This window comes from Calliopsis andreniformis, chromosome 12 (assembly GCF_051401765.1).
Source record: "Calliopsis andreniformis isolate RMS-2024a chromosome 12, iyCalAndr_principal, whole genome shotgun sequence".
Taxonomy (NCBI): domain Eukaryota; kingdom Metazoa; phylum Arthropoda; class Insecta; order Hymenoptera; family Andrenidae; genus Calliopsis; species Calliopsis andreniformis.
The window spans coordinates 11,240,811-11,253,627 of NC_135073.1; the positions used below are offsets into that span (position 1 = coordinate 11,240,811).

General features: G+C 36.2%; 1 protein-coding gene across 16 annotated transcripts in view; it reads right to left on the minus strand.

Annotated features, from left to right (window-relative positions):
• Positions 1-12,817, minus strand: part of Patronin (calmodulin-regulated spectrin-associated protein patronin) — a 71,781-nt gene that overhangs the window by 18,452 nt on the left and 40,512 nt on the right. For all 16 annotated transcript variants that reach the window (XM_076389210.1, XM_076389218.1, XM_076389215.1 and 13 more), the window contains 2 exons: positions 6,987-7,082; positions 725-940 (listed from right to left, as the gene is read on the minus strand). In XM_076389210.1, coding sequence (XP_076245325.1) covers positions 725-940; positions 6,987-7,082 — 312 coding nt within the window. The remainder of the gene's footprint in view (positions 1-724; positions 941-6,986; positions 7,083-12,817) is intronic.

Consider the following 12,817-nt stretch of genomic DNA (forward strand, 5'->3'; position numbering starts at 1 on the left):
ATTCGTCTATTTTAAGGGAAGGGGTGATAATTACATTTTTTAACAAAACAAAACAAAAGTGTTAAAAAATATGAGGTAGTTGAGGAACATTAGGATAGTAATGAAATTCAGGATGACAAGGTATATTATTGGGTTTCGTAACTATAAAGCTACTCTAGGATACGGAGTTTTTGTATCTTGAGACAGAAATGAAATTAAAGGAAATATTTCGTAATATTCTAACAACTCGAGGCTTCGATGTTTTTTACTATCATTTGACTTGAATTCAAAACCAGTCAGTCTAATGTATAATTTAAATACTTCAAGCTGGTTTTATAGCTGCATAATGGCAGTGTAGCGTAGACTGGAAATGAGAGTTTCATATTGCACATGTATTTTAGAAAAATAAATTTTTCAGAAGAAGCAAGGAATCATTTTTGAACTTAGAAAGAAAATATATACTAAATAAATAATACTGATAAAAAGAATAGAATTGTTTTACGAAAATTATCTTACTCAAATAATTCTTCTGAAGATTACATACTGATTTTACTTGCAATAAATTATTTTATCAACATTATTTAACTACTTTGTAGTTTATATTTGAAAAAGACTTTAAATAGACTCTACAATTACAAAGTTCAATTCTTCAAATTTTTAGCATGAATGTGTTTACCAATCTACATCTTCTGAATCTAATTTTTTGAGAATACAGAGCGTAATGATAAATTCAATGTGTCCTTACCATCTTGAGTGGTGAATTTTGAATGAGGATCGTTTCGGTAAGTTGAGTATTGTTTGGCTCCGCGAGGTAAACACCTTTCCTGGCAAGAGCTTGCAGAATACCGCAGTGATTCTGATTGTGATAATTTGGATCCGAATAAATGTTTGCCAAAGCCAGACAGTATAGTTCTGCATTGGAGAGTGCGTGGACGATCTGCGGTTTCAGGTGTTCTTGATCCTAAAATGCAGAACACACTCGTTAGAAGTGCCACAGATGAAATAATTAAATAAGAAGGTTCTCGGTAGAGTTCTTGGTAGGCTTACAAATTCACAATTAGTAAAGAACTGTTTTAAGTCATCGATGATTATTTAAATGCCATTACAAAAAGGCAAATTTTTCGCTATTAACCCCTTCCCACACAATTTTCTTTCTTAATACTATCACCTTCTCCAATCTGAAACGTGTGCCCAGTCCAAACTGCCAACAACAGAGCTCCCATTAAACGAACACAGATCCCTCACGCGACGGTGCGTGATCGGTTACTTACGAAAAATCCTCACCACGCGTTATCATATAATCGACAGCTAATATACTATAAAAAGTGCACGAATCAGCCTCGTCAAAGTATGGCAAGGAATTAAAATCCATAAATAATAAAAGAAAAGTCCTACTCTTCTACTTTATTCTTAGAAAATAATTCCAAGAAATAAATAACATTCTATACCTACTTCAATGTCTAAAATTTCAAAAATTCGGGACAGGAAATCGAGAGTGCATACTTTCATCTCCAATATTCGCAGCCGTCAAAGTGTCAAACCGAAAAATTCGTGAACGCAGATTTTCTCGTCGGTGAAGAAAGTCCAGCCCTAAGTGGGAAATCGGATTCTGTCGAAAGGCATTAATCGGTATCGCCAGTTTGAAACACAATCCCCAGCGCGTACGTCGGCCGCAACCGCATAAGAATATCCGGCGTGGACGACGAGCAAATATTAGTATTCCGTAATTTCCGGCACGGTGCACGGAAACGCGAAGAACTCGAGACGACGCGCGTCGGTAACGGAAATACATGGTGACTCTGGTCGCGGTTGTAGATGTTGGACGATCGCTAGGAACACGCACGATACGTCGAAGAAATATCGAAAGCGTGACAAGAGGACGCGAGACGTAAGACGCTGGGCGTACGAGGGAATACAAATCTGCAGGATGCACTGCAAAGCGTGAGAGTAATTGCACTGGCGAGTGCAACAGAGTTGCAAGGGAGACAGTGTATCTTGATACGAGCTCGTGAGTTGGGATAAGTTAGGAGATTAGGAAAATGTAAGAGATTCGGTTTCGAGATCAATTTATGGCCTAGAGGTTTGAATTTGTGTTCTTGAAGAAGAGGTGGAAAAATAGTTCCCAGAAAATATCTGTACCTGGGCATAAATTAGCATAAAATATGGCGACTGAATTTGAAGAATTAAATGCACTATGTTTCTTGAGCTACTGAGTTTTAGAATTAATATGAGAAAAAGCTGAAATGATTGAAAGAGAACAATTCCTCTACATGGAGTTTTGATGTAATCCTCGCGAGGCTCATTTACCTAGATTGCAGGAAACTAGATTTCATGTGTCGAGGTGCTTTTATTTAAATCGCCAGCTTGAAACGGATCTAAAACGATGCGGATATGTACACGTTCCTCCCTCCCTTTGCAGGCCAAGTCCTGCACTGTGGTGCAGAGAAATTAGGGCAGAGTTGATATTTCGACGAGGGAGTCGATAACAGAGGCCAGGTTTATCAAAAGAATGCGACAAGAGCGGCTGCCATCGAGCTTTCAAACTCGTACGAGTTTGGCGGCTGGTTTAACTTCGTAATTAGTTTGCACTGATAACTATGGCTCGGTGAATCTGAAAGTCTGATGCAATGCTTTCCTACTCTCCTCTTTAAAATGGGTAAAAAGAAGGGAGAGATAAGCTAGGTTCTTTTGCGTACATTGTGCCATTTTGAACACAAAACTGGTAGCAATCCCTCTGTTCAAACAGTTGTCTGAATTTGACATATTTTTTAAGTGGAATTAAATACATAATTTCTTCTGATAGCTCCAGTTAACGATTCAAAATATTATTAAAGAATTTGTCTTCTAGTATTGTTAACTGAGTGGTAATGAGAAAGAGCAAAAATATTTTGATTGAAAAAGGCTATTTTGTCTTTCAAAGCATATTTCTGAATTATTCTAATAATATTCTAAAATTATTCAATAATTTTGTGGAATACTGCAATCACGTAGGTAGGACTAACGGAAAAATGATTAGAGTCATTAGGTTTTACGGCACATTAAGCTTCTGTATATGGTCATTTAAATAGGCTACCTCGCTTCGTATAAAGTGGCCAATTAAGTCAGTTTCTTGATTCATGAAGAAAATAGCTTGAGAACGTCATGTGGTTAAAAATTTGTTGAAACGAACAAGGAAATCATTGGACTGGAGTAACTAGAAAGTATTATGCACCAGTAACGTTACAGCTAATTATTATTAATTATATAATCCCATTGGACTGCAGATATATTATATAAAAAGTGATTTTATACCGAAGCGTATTATTTAACGTTAATTAGGATTACATCTGTTTAAATTGAAACTCAATCAGTTCTACGAATTAACATGGCTAACTATTGACAAATTTTAACAGAAAAAGTTTCTTCTTCTTTATACTATCTATCAGATTAAGTTATCTTAATTGTCTAATTACATTCTAGTACTTTCGACTCTGATTAAGAAGTATCAGCTTAAAAAAGAGATTGCATTGCAATATTCTAACTTACAATTGCAATATCAAATCACTATCTTTCATTAAATTAATGGACAGTCACAGAAAATTGCCATTCTTTCCTTAAAACTAATTTAGATCAAACACACTGATAACAACATCGAAAGGAAGTATTGAAGATGTTGATGTAAAAGACGAAGTAGAATTGGAAAGAGAAAATGAAAGAGACTAAGAAAGGAGAAAAGAAGAATTAGAAGAATAATAGAAACGCTAAATTATCAGATACTCAGTTCTCATTCACGCAGTTAAAGAAAGCCGCAGTATGATAACAGCTGGCTGAAGATGAACCAGCTTCCATTGTTTCCAGGAGTGTGTAGTCATCCTTGGATTACACTTTTTCCTGAATTTAAAGGAGGAGTCAAGATCTCGGGACTGATTAGTCAGACGAAAGTTCAAGTTTGGAGAGGGAAGAAGGAATGAAAGGCATTCGTCCGTAATACTCAGGAGTGCCTCGTTTGCAAAAGTAATGCCTTATTAAGGGAAGGATATCAAACGTACTTTAAAACCCTGATTACCTCTCAAACACAGAACTTCTTCAAGTTTTAGACGCAATTCCTTATGATGAATAACTCGACGTTGTTAAGGTGTATATGGTATTTATATTAGGAGACAAGTGGCTGAATATTTGTCGCGAAACAGAGGTAATATGTAACTTTTCCACAATCTTATATCCTCTGACCTATTAATGTGTACTTAGATTTACATAGGAAAATTTGATTCTACAAATAAATATTTTTCTGACAATCTTATAGCTAAAAGAACCACAGCGAAAAATATTTTTTGTTCGCTTAACAAAATTTTAATCTAGCAAGATTGTACGTATTTAAGCAATCTAACAGTAATGTCAACAGGATGCGTGAAACGAAATAGTTTCATTAAAGAACTACTATCTCATCGACACGAACTTCATTAACTCAATTTTATATTTCCAAAATTCACTACTCACAGCGTCTTTTTAATTAAATCTGAATACACCCAAGGGTTTTTAGTCCGCTCCCTTTTGAAACTGAGTATTTAGTTGAGAAGCACTCAGGTCCCACGATCCATTAATATTCCGAACGATTCGCGAAGGCCAGCAACGATACTCACACTGTCATCTAACCATGTTCACTGACAAATAAATTGCATTTCAAGTAGAGCAACTCAATTACTTCCTCCGAAGTTCAAGGGTCTCACCTCGTGTCGTCGGTACACCTTGAGGAACTCCTCCTCCGCGTTTATAATCCTCGAGCCTTGCGAAATGCAGAATTGACAACTGTGCGATTTATCTCGCGGCGTGCACGCGGGGGAAAAGAAGATCTCGATTAAATACATGTTTCTTGGGATGGAATATTAGTAAAAAGCAGAGGAACATTCGTCACGGCAGTTCCATGTTTCACTGGCCAGGCAAAAGAGGTCGAACGCAGCCGATCACAGTGTAATTTGATTGGTTTAACTGGATCAACCACAACAACCGAGGCTTTCGCACACAGCTTGCTAGCGAAACGTAACGTGCGGTTACGATGGCATAATAGTCGATATCATTTCTTTTTCTATTCTCCTTTTTACCCCCTGTCGTCGAGCTATTTTGCGCCTTCCATGAGCCTTACTGTCAGTTCCATCCGATTTCCTTCATAAGTAGCCTGTCAGGCATTTTTTATGACGATTTAACACTCTATCGAGGTTTAAATCATTAACGATGAAATTATTATGCAGCAAAAATTTAAAAGATAAAAAAGTTGCAATCTTGTGGCAGAAATTTCATTAACATTCATGTGACGACATTAACTTTGTATCTACTTACATATAATAAATATCGGGAATAAGTAAACAATCAAAATAATAGTAAACAGTTATATCTCATTTATGTATATTATTATCACTGTACATGAATACAAAGTTCCTGTCGATGATACGAATGTCAATAAACGCTCTGTCAGTGATTTCATCCCATCAGTAAATAAACAATGTCAGCGAAATTATTGTCAGTAAAACGTGAATAAAAACATTCTCGGTGAAGTGATTCTCCGTGACCTCACGCCAACCCAAATAAAATGCATGCATAAGGTCACGTGAAACGCAGCGGCGCGATTCCCCAGGAAGTGCATTGGTATTTCCGCGCTCGTTATCGCCGTTCAGCGAGAACTCTTTTCGCGAAACTTTATTAGCAGCTCTCGGGCAAACGCCCATCCACTGTATGCCTTTCACGACGAGGCCGGTTTTCTCTGTCGCGGAGTAACGACGTGCGCCACAAAAGAGTTTCCAGGACGCCTTAAAAGGCGCAGGAAGCCGCGGCGCGTTCTTGCCATCCGAGGTTCCCTCGTTCCCGCCGCCCAGCAACGCCACGCGTTTTCCTTCGTTAAAAGCGAACGCGCTTAGAGGAATTAGGATTTAATCGTGCAGGATGCTCCTTAGCGAGACGAGCAGCCAGTCGCGTTTCTGGGAAGAGCTATTCGTTACGGTTAATTAATTATTGCTTCTTAAATAGAGTACTGTGTAACGGATGCATTCATTCATGAGCAGCGGAGCTTGGTAGCTACTGTGATGAAATACCTGAGCTTTTCTTCCTATTCGGTGGAGAAGGGATTTGTTAATCGAGGTGAGAAATTAGTCTGCTGGACTTGTAATAATGTTGGGTAATTTGTTAACTGGGAAGAGTTAACTCGTTATGTGGGAACTTGTGCCTGCTGGAGGGAATGGGGCTGTTTGTTGCAGTAAATGTTTACAAAGGAAGTGGATAGATTTGGGGACCTAATGAGAATCTTTTGAAAATTATGAAGTATGAATCAAAAATATATTGTGAGGAAACTTTATCCTACGTCTTCAATTTATTCTTTCTCTTTCCTTGTAGAATTACATTTTTAAATGGGATCACATTTGTACAATAAAGGGTACTATAAATACAGAACTAACACAACTACAGATAGTGACATGCAATGGTGTGTTAAAGGACGCGTGGCTCAAATTCCTTATAAAACCTGATCTTAATACCTATAGTAATTGGCTCGTATGTACCTTGCAACAACTGCAAGATTAAAAAAAAATGTGAGGAAGGAGAGTATTGAATGTCTCTTGCCCGATTTCTCAAAGTAAGAAGAAGGAAAATGAAAATAATAAATGCGCGAGGGAAATAAGATCCTGTGCAGTTAAGTAGATTTTAATTCTATCATATCTACTATATTGTTCTCGCTATACAACAGCCTTAACTATTACCCTACGAAGCTGTACAAGAATTCTTCAGATTCATAAAATAAATATTTATAATCATATTCAATACTATAATTTAAATATATATAAAAAATTAGTAATAATAGCTTGTAACTTAGTTGCCCATGTCTTTCTTGGAAATAAAGAGATCATACTCCATAGGGGTAGACCCGAAAGGCTTAAGAACAATACTTCATAATGACGAATTAAAAAATGCTTTCACAGTAATGAGAATTTCTGTCTGTGTTTGAATTGCAATGTCGACTAGCGTGACGAAACAGAATTACGTACCTCATGATCAACATAATACGGCTCACGAAGGTTTTCTGGCACTCGGTTGTTGTACGCCTTCGACAGGAGCCATTTCACGGAGGCACGTTGTTTTGCCTGCAACAATAAACACACATTATTAGCAAATATTACATTTGTAATAATTTCATACACAAGATAATACAAGCAAAAACAAATATGTATCTAAATATTGAACCACTTTATTATAGGTAGGTACTTAAAAACCTTCTAATCCAAGAAACAAGAAAACCTTTACACTCTACTAACCCAGTACAAACTAAAACAAAAGAATGTATTTATTTCTCAGTCATAAAACTGTATAAAATTCCAATTCTAAGGATTCTTAATCTACCATTTTCAGTTTTCAAAATTATCACCAACCATGAATATCTTAAAGTCGTTACACGCAGATATTCTTAAAATCGTGAGACTCCAAATAATCAATATTAACTATTTTTTATTAATCATAAGATTACATACACCACGATAATTTCTCTCGAGGAATGCTTGATTCTACATTCTTCAAAGCCAGAGGAAACCTTTTTAAACCGCTTGTAGAATTCATTCACGGGCGTTCACGTTTTCAAGTTTAATTACGATAACAGCGGCGATTACATCACGCGGCAGTCACGAAACTAGCCGCGCGAGTATTTTCGTCGGTAGGAACGCCGATTTATAACATTGGGCGAGGCTCCGGAGCGTGAGCAACTTAAGGGGGTCAACGAAGTCCAGCCCAATCATTGCTATCGACCAGCAGAACCATTGTTGCACAGTCGTCATCCTTCGGAATAGTCGACCCTGACTGACGCTTTGCACCGCGAGCTTCCAGGTCACTCGTGAACTCCCAAGATGAAGGAAAACGACTGTTCTTTTCGTGAAGAAGAAAACAAGAGCACTACTGGTCTATACATAGTACACAGTAGATCTGAGTTTGCCTGAGATTACTCGGGAGAAAGGTGCAGTTCAACTGCACTATTTTCTAACACGTTTAAGTTCATGATTCATACTTTGAGATAATCCCTACAATTTTTGGATGTTTAGTGTGGAGAATGTTTGTCATTGCAGTATTTGTAACTTTAAATTTTTTAGTACATTTTTGGAAAGCAAACTGAAATAATTAAAGTTTCTAAAGTTTGTTTTCTGTAGCACCTTTCAGAAAGAAAATTAAAGTAGTTAGATTGATTAATTATTAGAATATTTGTTACGAAAATTTGGAGCAATGTTCCCCACCAACTAAATAAAAAAGAAAAGCCAGATTTAGGTCACATAAGTATCAAGAAGTATTCTATAATATTACTCATAAAACAGAATATTAAAAGTTTTGTATTATCTTTATAACACGATAACATTTGGTCACTCTGTTCATCGTTCCTCAGCTTCATTTTACTTTCTATTTAACACGCTACCATCCACTAGAAATTCCATCATCTCGTGAATAGTGATCCTGCTTCCTCTTTCATTCAAATCTTTTACGACAGATTTCTAATGAATTAGATATGCGATAAAAATCCATTCCGATAATAAAGATAAGGGCCCTGCATTGGCGAATGGAATTTCAGCTATGAGGAAGCATACGAAAGATTTTGAAAAGAGGTCAGATAATCGAGTAGCGGGTACAAACGTTCTGCAGAGACGTTGGCAAACTGAAAGTACACGGTTGGTCTCAGAGATCTTCAATATTCAATGCATCTTCATCCCCCGGGACAACTCTGAACGCGGAAGGCAAGGCAGATGGAGTGACGATTCGGTCGACGACGAGGAACACGTTTAAATATTGGGTCAGTACATAAATAATGCGGCTTTCTTCTGTACATATCCGAATTCTGTCGCTTTTATTTGCAATTAGTCGTGTGCACAGAAATATTGGAAATTACAGGTCGATCGAAATAAAAATGGTGATTTTTGCTGATCATAAATACGTAATTGTAGGTACTTGTTTTATTTTTAAGTATTATGGAACCTCAAGTAGAATATCTTGAAGACTAATTTCGAAATTCTAATATTCTATTGACGCCTAGTTTTCGAAAGTTTGAGTGTACATAATGGAGGTTCGATTAATCGAGGTTTTTTTGTAAAATAATTTCTAAATATTGTGAATATAAGAACGTGATCCATTGCAATATTTACAAAAGTAATATTGTTCAGTACTATTAATTAATATTGGAATTTTCCGATTCAATTAAAACGTTCGTCGTTTTAAGTGATATATTTTCCAATTTTCTGGATTGGAAAACAAACACTGAACATATGTTTACTTAACCGAAGATTTATAATTGTTTTTAGCTTTACAATTGTGAATTACCTAAAAGTCACTATATAAATTGTCACGTTTTTCGAACCTTCCATCAACCCCTCTATTAACTTACAATTTATTAAATTCTCGTAATTTGTTCTTCCGAAAAATGTCGACCAGATTTTTTAATAAAACAGGTGTCACTTATAGTAAAATCATTTCTTTTGCTCGTTTCCATAGTATTAATTTCATAATGCTACTAACGTTGCACTATGCTTGATTAAATGCATATCAAACACGAGCACAGAGCTGCTTTTTTGACGCTGCATCAAAATAATCGATTAGCAAGTTCCCTGTTAATTAAAACTGAACAACCAGTCGTTCGAGAATTTCTGCACTTAATAGAAAAAGTCATTGCATTCGTGTTAATTATATTTAAAAAAACATTAGATTTAGAAGTAACAGGTTTGAGTTTGGTAATGATGGAATACCGTGCATGATGCATCGCTGAGTGCTCTTCTTATCACGTGTTTAGTATAATCAACGAAGGTGTGGCTCGATCCAATATGATAGCATTTCACCCAGGAAGATGCAGCTGATAAATAAACCGTGGAAGTGCATGTCACATCGACCATAAAATTGCAAGGTAGTATGCGCGAAATATTTCACGAGTGAAAATTTAAATTGATACCATAATCCCCTAGGAAAGAGAGAAATCAATAAAATGGAATATAGGATTCGTTGAATCGATTCAACTTTCATATTTTCTCGATATTCATATATTAGCATTAATGTTTTTAATGCTTCAATCACGAAAAATTGCCTGGAGAAATTTCTGCAAAAACATTTTAGAAAATACGAGAAAATATTAACATATATGAGAGATTAACACGAATGCAAAAATGTGCGCAGAAAATGGAGCGTAATAAGAAACGAATCCTTGAAAGCCAACAACAGCAAACGTGATCTTCTGATGACTATCTTGTTTTTGTTACACAATCAATTTACCTATAGGCATGATTATTCGAGTGGAATGACGATCCATATAATTATCGATGACTTCGATAAACATTCGAATCGCGGATCGTCATTAAACTCACCAGGCAGACACTAACATATAATCAGCTGCAGAAGGTACATAAAAATGTAAATTTGCTGTACAGAATATGCCCTAATTTTATGAAAATATTACTAATTAATATTTGCAATGTTTATACTGATTTTTAGAAGAAACCTTGGCTTTTTAATTAAATTTCTATTTTCAATATTTTTCACAGAAAATATCTATACAAAACTGATTGCCAAAGTGAAACACGTAGTAAAAGACATAAAATATCGTGAGCCAACTCCGTTTCCAGCATCTGTTAATTTATTCAGCTGGTTGTTTTCTTGCTTTGCTTCTTTCCATGCGATTAATCTTGATGTCGAGTTACGACGGTTTTGTTAGCCATTCAATTTCATCGAGAGTCACTTTCGCTACGTTTTCCAACCGATCGTCCCCTTTAATTGAAATTTCTTTTCCCTCTCTAATTACTCTGTTCCTATTAATATACATCGAGGCTGACAAGAACTTTCATATTCTAAACAAAGGTACGGGCGCATTTTTCACTGCGAATTATAATACTAATTGTAGCTCGAGACGATCTTCGAGCAATGGGACGCTATTTTCTTAATTGGCCTCGCAACTTAATTAAGCTAGCCCGTTGAACCTGGCTTTGATGGAAGTTCTGCGAAGTTTACGAAATCGTTTCTGATATAATCTTAAAGCGAATTTCAAATGAAGAGATCGTTGCTAAAAATTTTTATGCATCTTGCTGTGGAAGATAAGCTGCAATTTACTTTAATGAAATTTGGAAAGGCAGTCTATTTTAAATTTGTAAACTGAAGTTTTTTGGATTTTTTAATGTTAACGAATTCAGACTTTGTCGATGAATTATAGATTCCTTTAAGAACAAGTAACTGAACAAAATTCGAAGACCCTAAAACTTCTTAATCACTTGCTATACTCTGACGAGTCTGACTCGTGCAATTTTTACAGTATCTTCGCTGGTGAGAGGGAGAGATCTATGTTACGTAAAAAAATTGTATGTGAGGTTAAAAATTAACAAAAAGTTCCTTTCAAAAATAACATACCACTTATCAATGTTATACAAAACTTCAAAAGAAATAATTTAAAAAATCAAAAAACTGTTCTCCCAGTTCATTTCCCATTACATTCACTTTACAACTGATTCAAAGCTAGGTTCGTTAAATAAATAAGAAATTTTCAGAAGCACTAGTTGGAAAAATAAGAGACCTCGAAGAGTTACTCAGCGTCCCTTTACGTGTAGAATTTATGAATCAACTTTTACCGACGAGTGCTCGCCTGTACCTGTCGCGCAAAAAGGAAGAAAAATATGGGACATATTTTCTCTTGAGCGATACTTTCAGCGAGTTCAGGCGACGTCTGCGGAGTACTGCGCCCCTTCGATGCATAAGCGACGAGACAGTGCACATGCAGCGAACAGAAGCGCAGGAAGCACTGCTAGTACACGGTGCGTGTTCGTGACGTTTACGTTTGTCTATAAAAAGAAGCTGTGTCATCGCTAACGACCAGTTGTTCTACGACGTGGAATATTGCGTTATAGATATATGAAGAGAGTCAAGTTCGATCGATCCTATCGCGACACGGGTTTCGGTTCGATGAACGACGACGAGTCTGCGATCGACCACCTCATTGATCTCTGTTTGATCCGATCGAAACTTTAGACATTAACAAATGCGTCTGTTTGGAGAGAATACTCGAAGTTTATTGCTGTACAGGATGACTCGGGATCGGTACTGTCTATGATTTAGTGTCGTCATTGAATTATAAAAGAGATCACTTTTTATAGAGGCCACTCTTTATGAAGAAATTGATGCAGGATATAATTTCTATCTACATATAAATAGATCACTGCTTTTTTGATGATTTTAGAAATATAGGGAAATGAGATAGACGATGCATGTGAAGTGACGAAGCTTTTTAATTTTGTCAAGTGCATTTGAAAAGTGCAGTAACTTAGATTGTACTGTTTAAGTATTTTAATTCGAATTCATAATTTTTATGAAGGTTTATAAATTAAATAGCACATTGAAAATATTTCTCTGCTTCCATCTCGAGATTACAGAAACGGGTGTCACCACTCTCGTCACGATCCTCTTAAATGTGCGTCTGCACGTCTTTTCGCTGTACCGTTGCTTCTGAAAGTGCGAAGTGCATCTTGACACAAATTGAGATAGAACCTGTGCATTTTAGGTCGAATCTCTGTTTCTGAATTATTGAAGGGGACGTTTACTTCCAGACAAGCTGTAGCAGGTTTTTAACAGCATTTAGCTCTGAGCACTTTCTAGCATTGTTGACCTTTGGTCGATACAGTGTGCATTAAGCGCTTGCAAGAGTTCATGCGAGAGTATACTTAAAAAATTTGCATATACTCAATAAATACACTTAGAAAATTTTCCCACCAGAAGTATGCTAAATACTCAAATTTTACAATTTTCTAAATTTCACTCGACCATTAATACAACACTTAAGACGTCTAAAAAAATTAAGAAAGGAGGTAACTATTTTACCCAG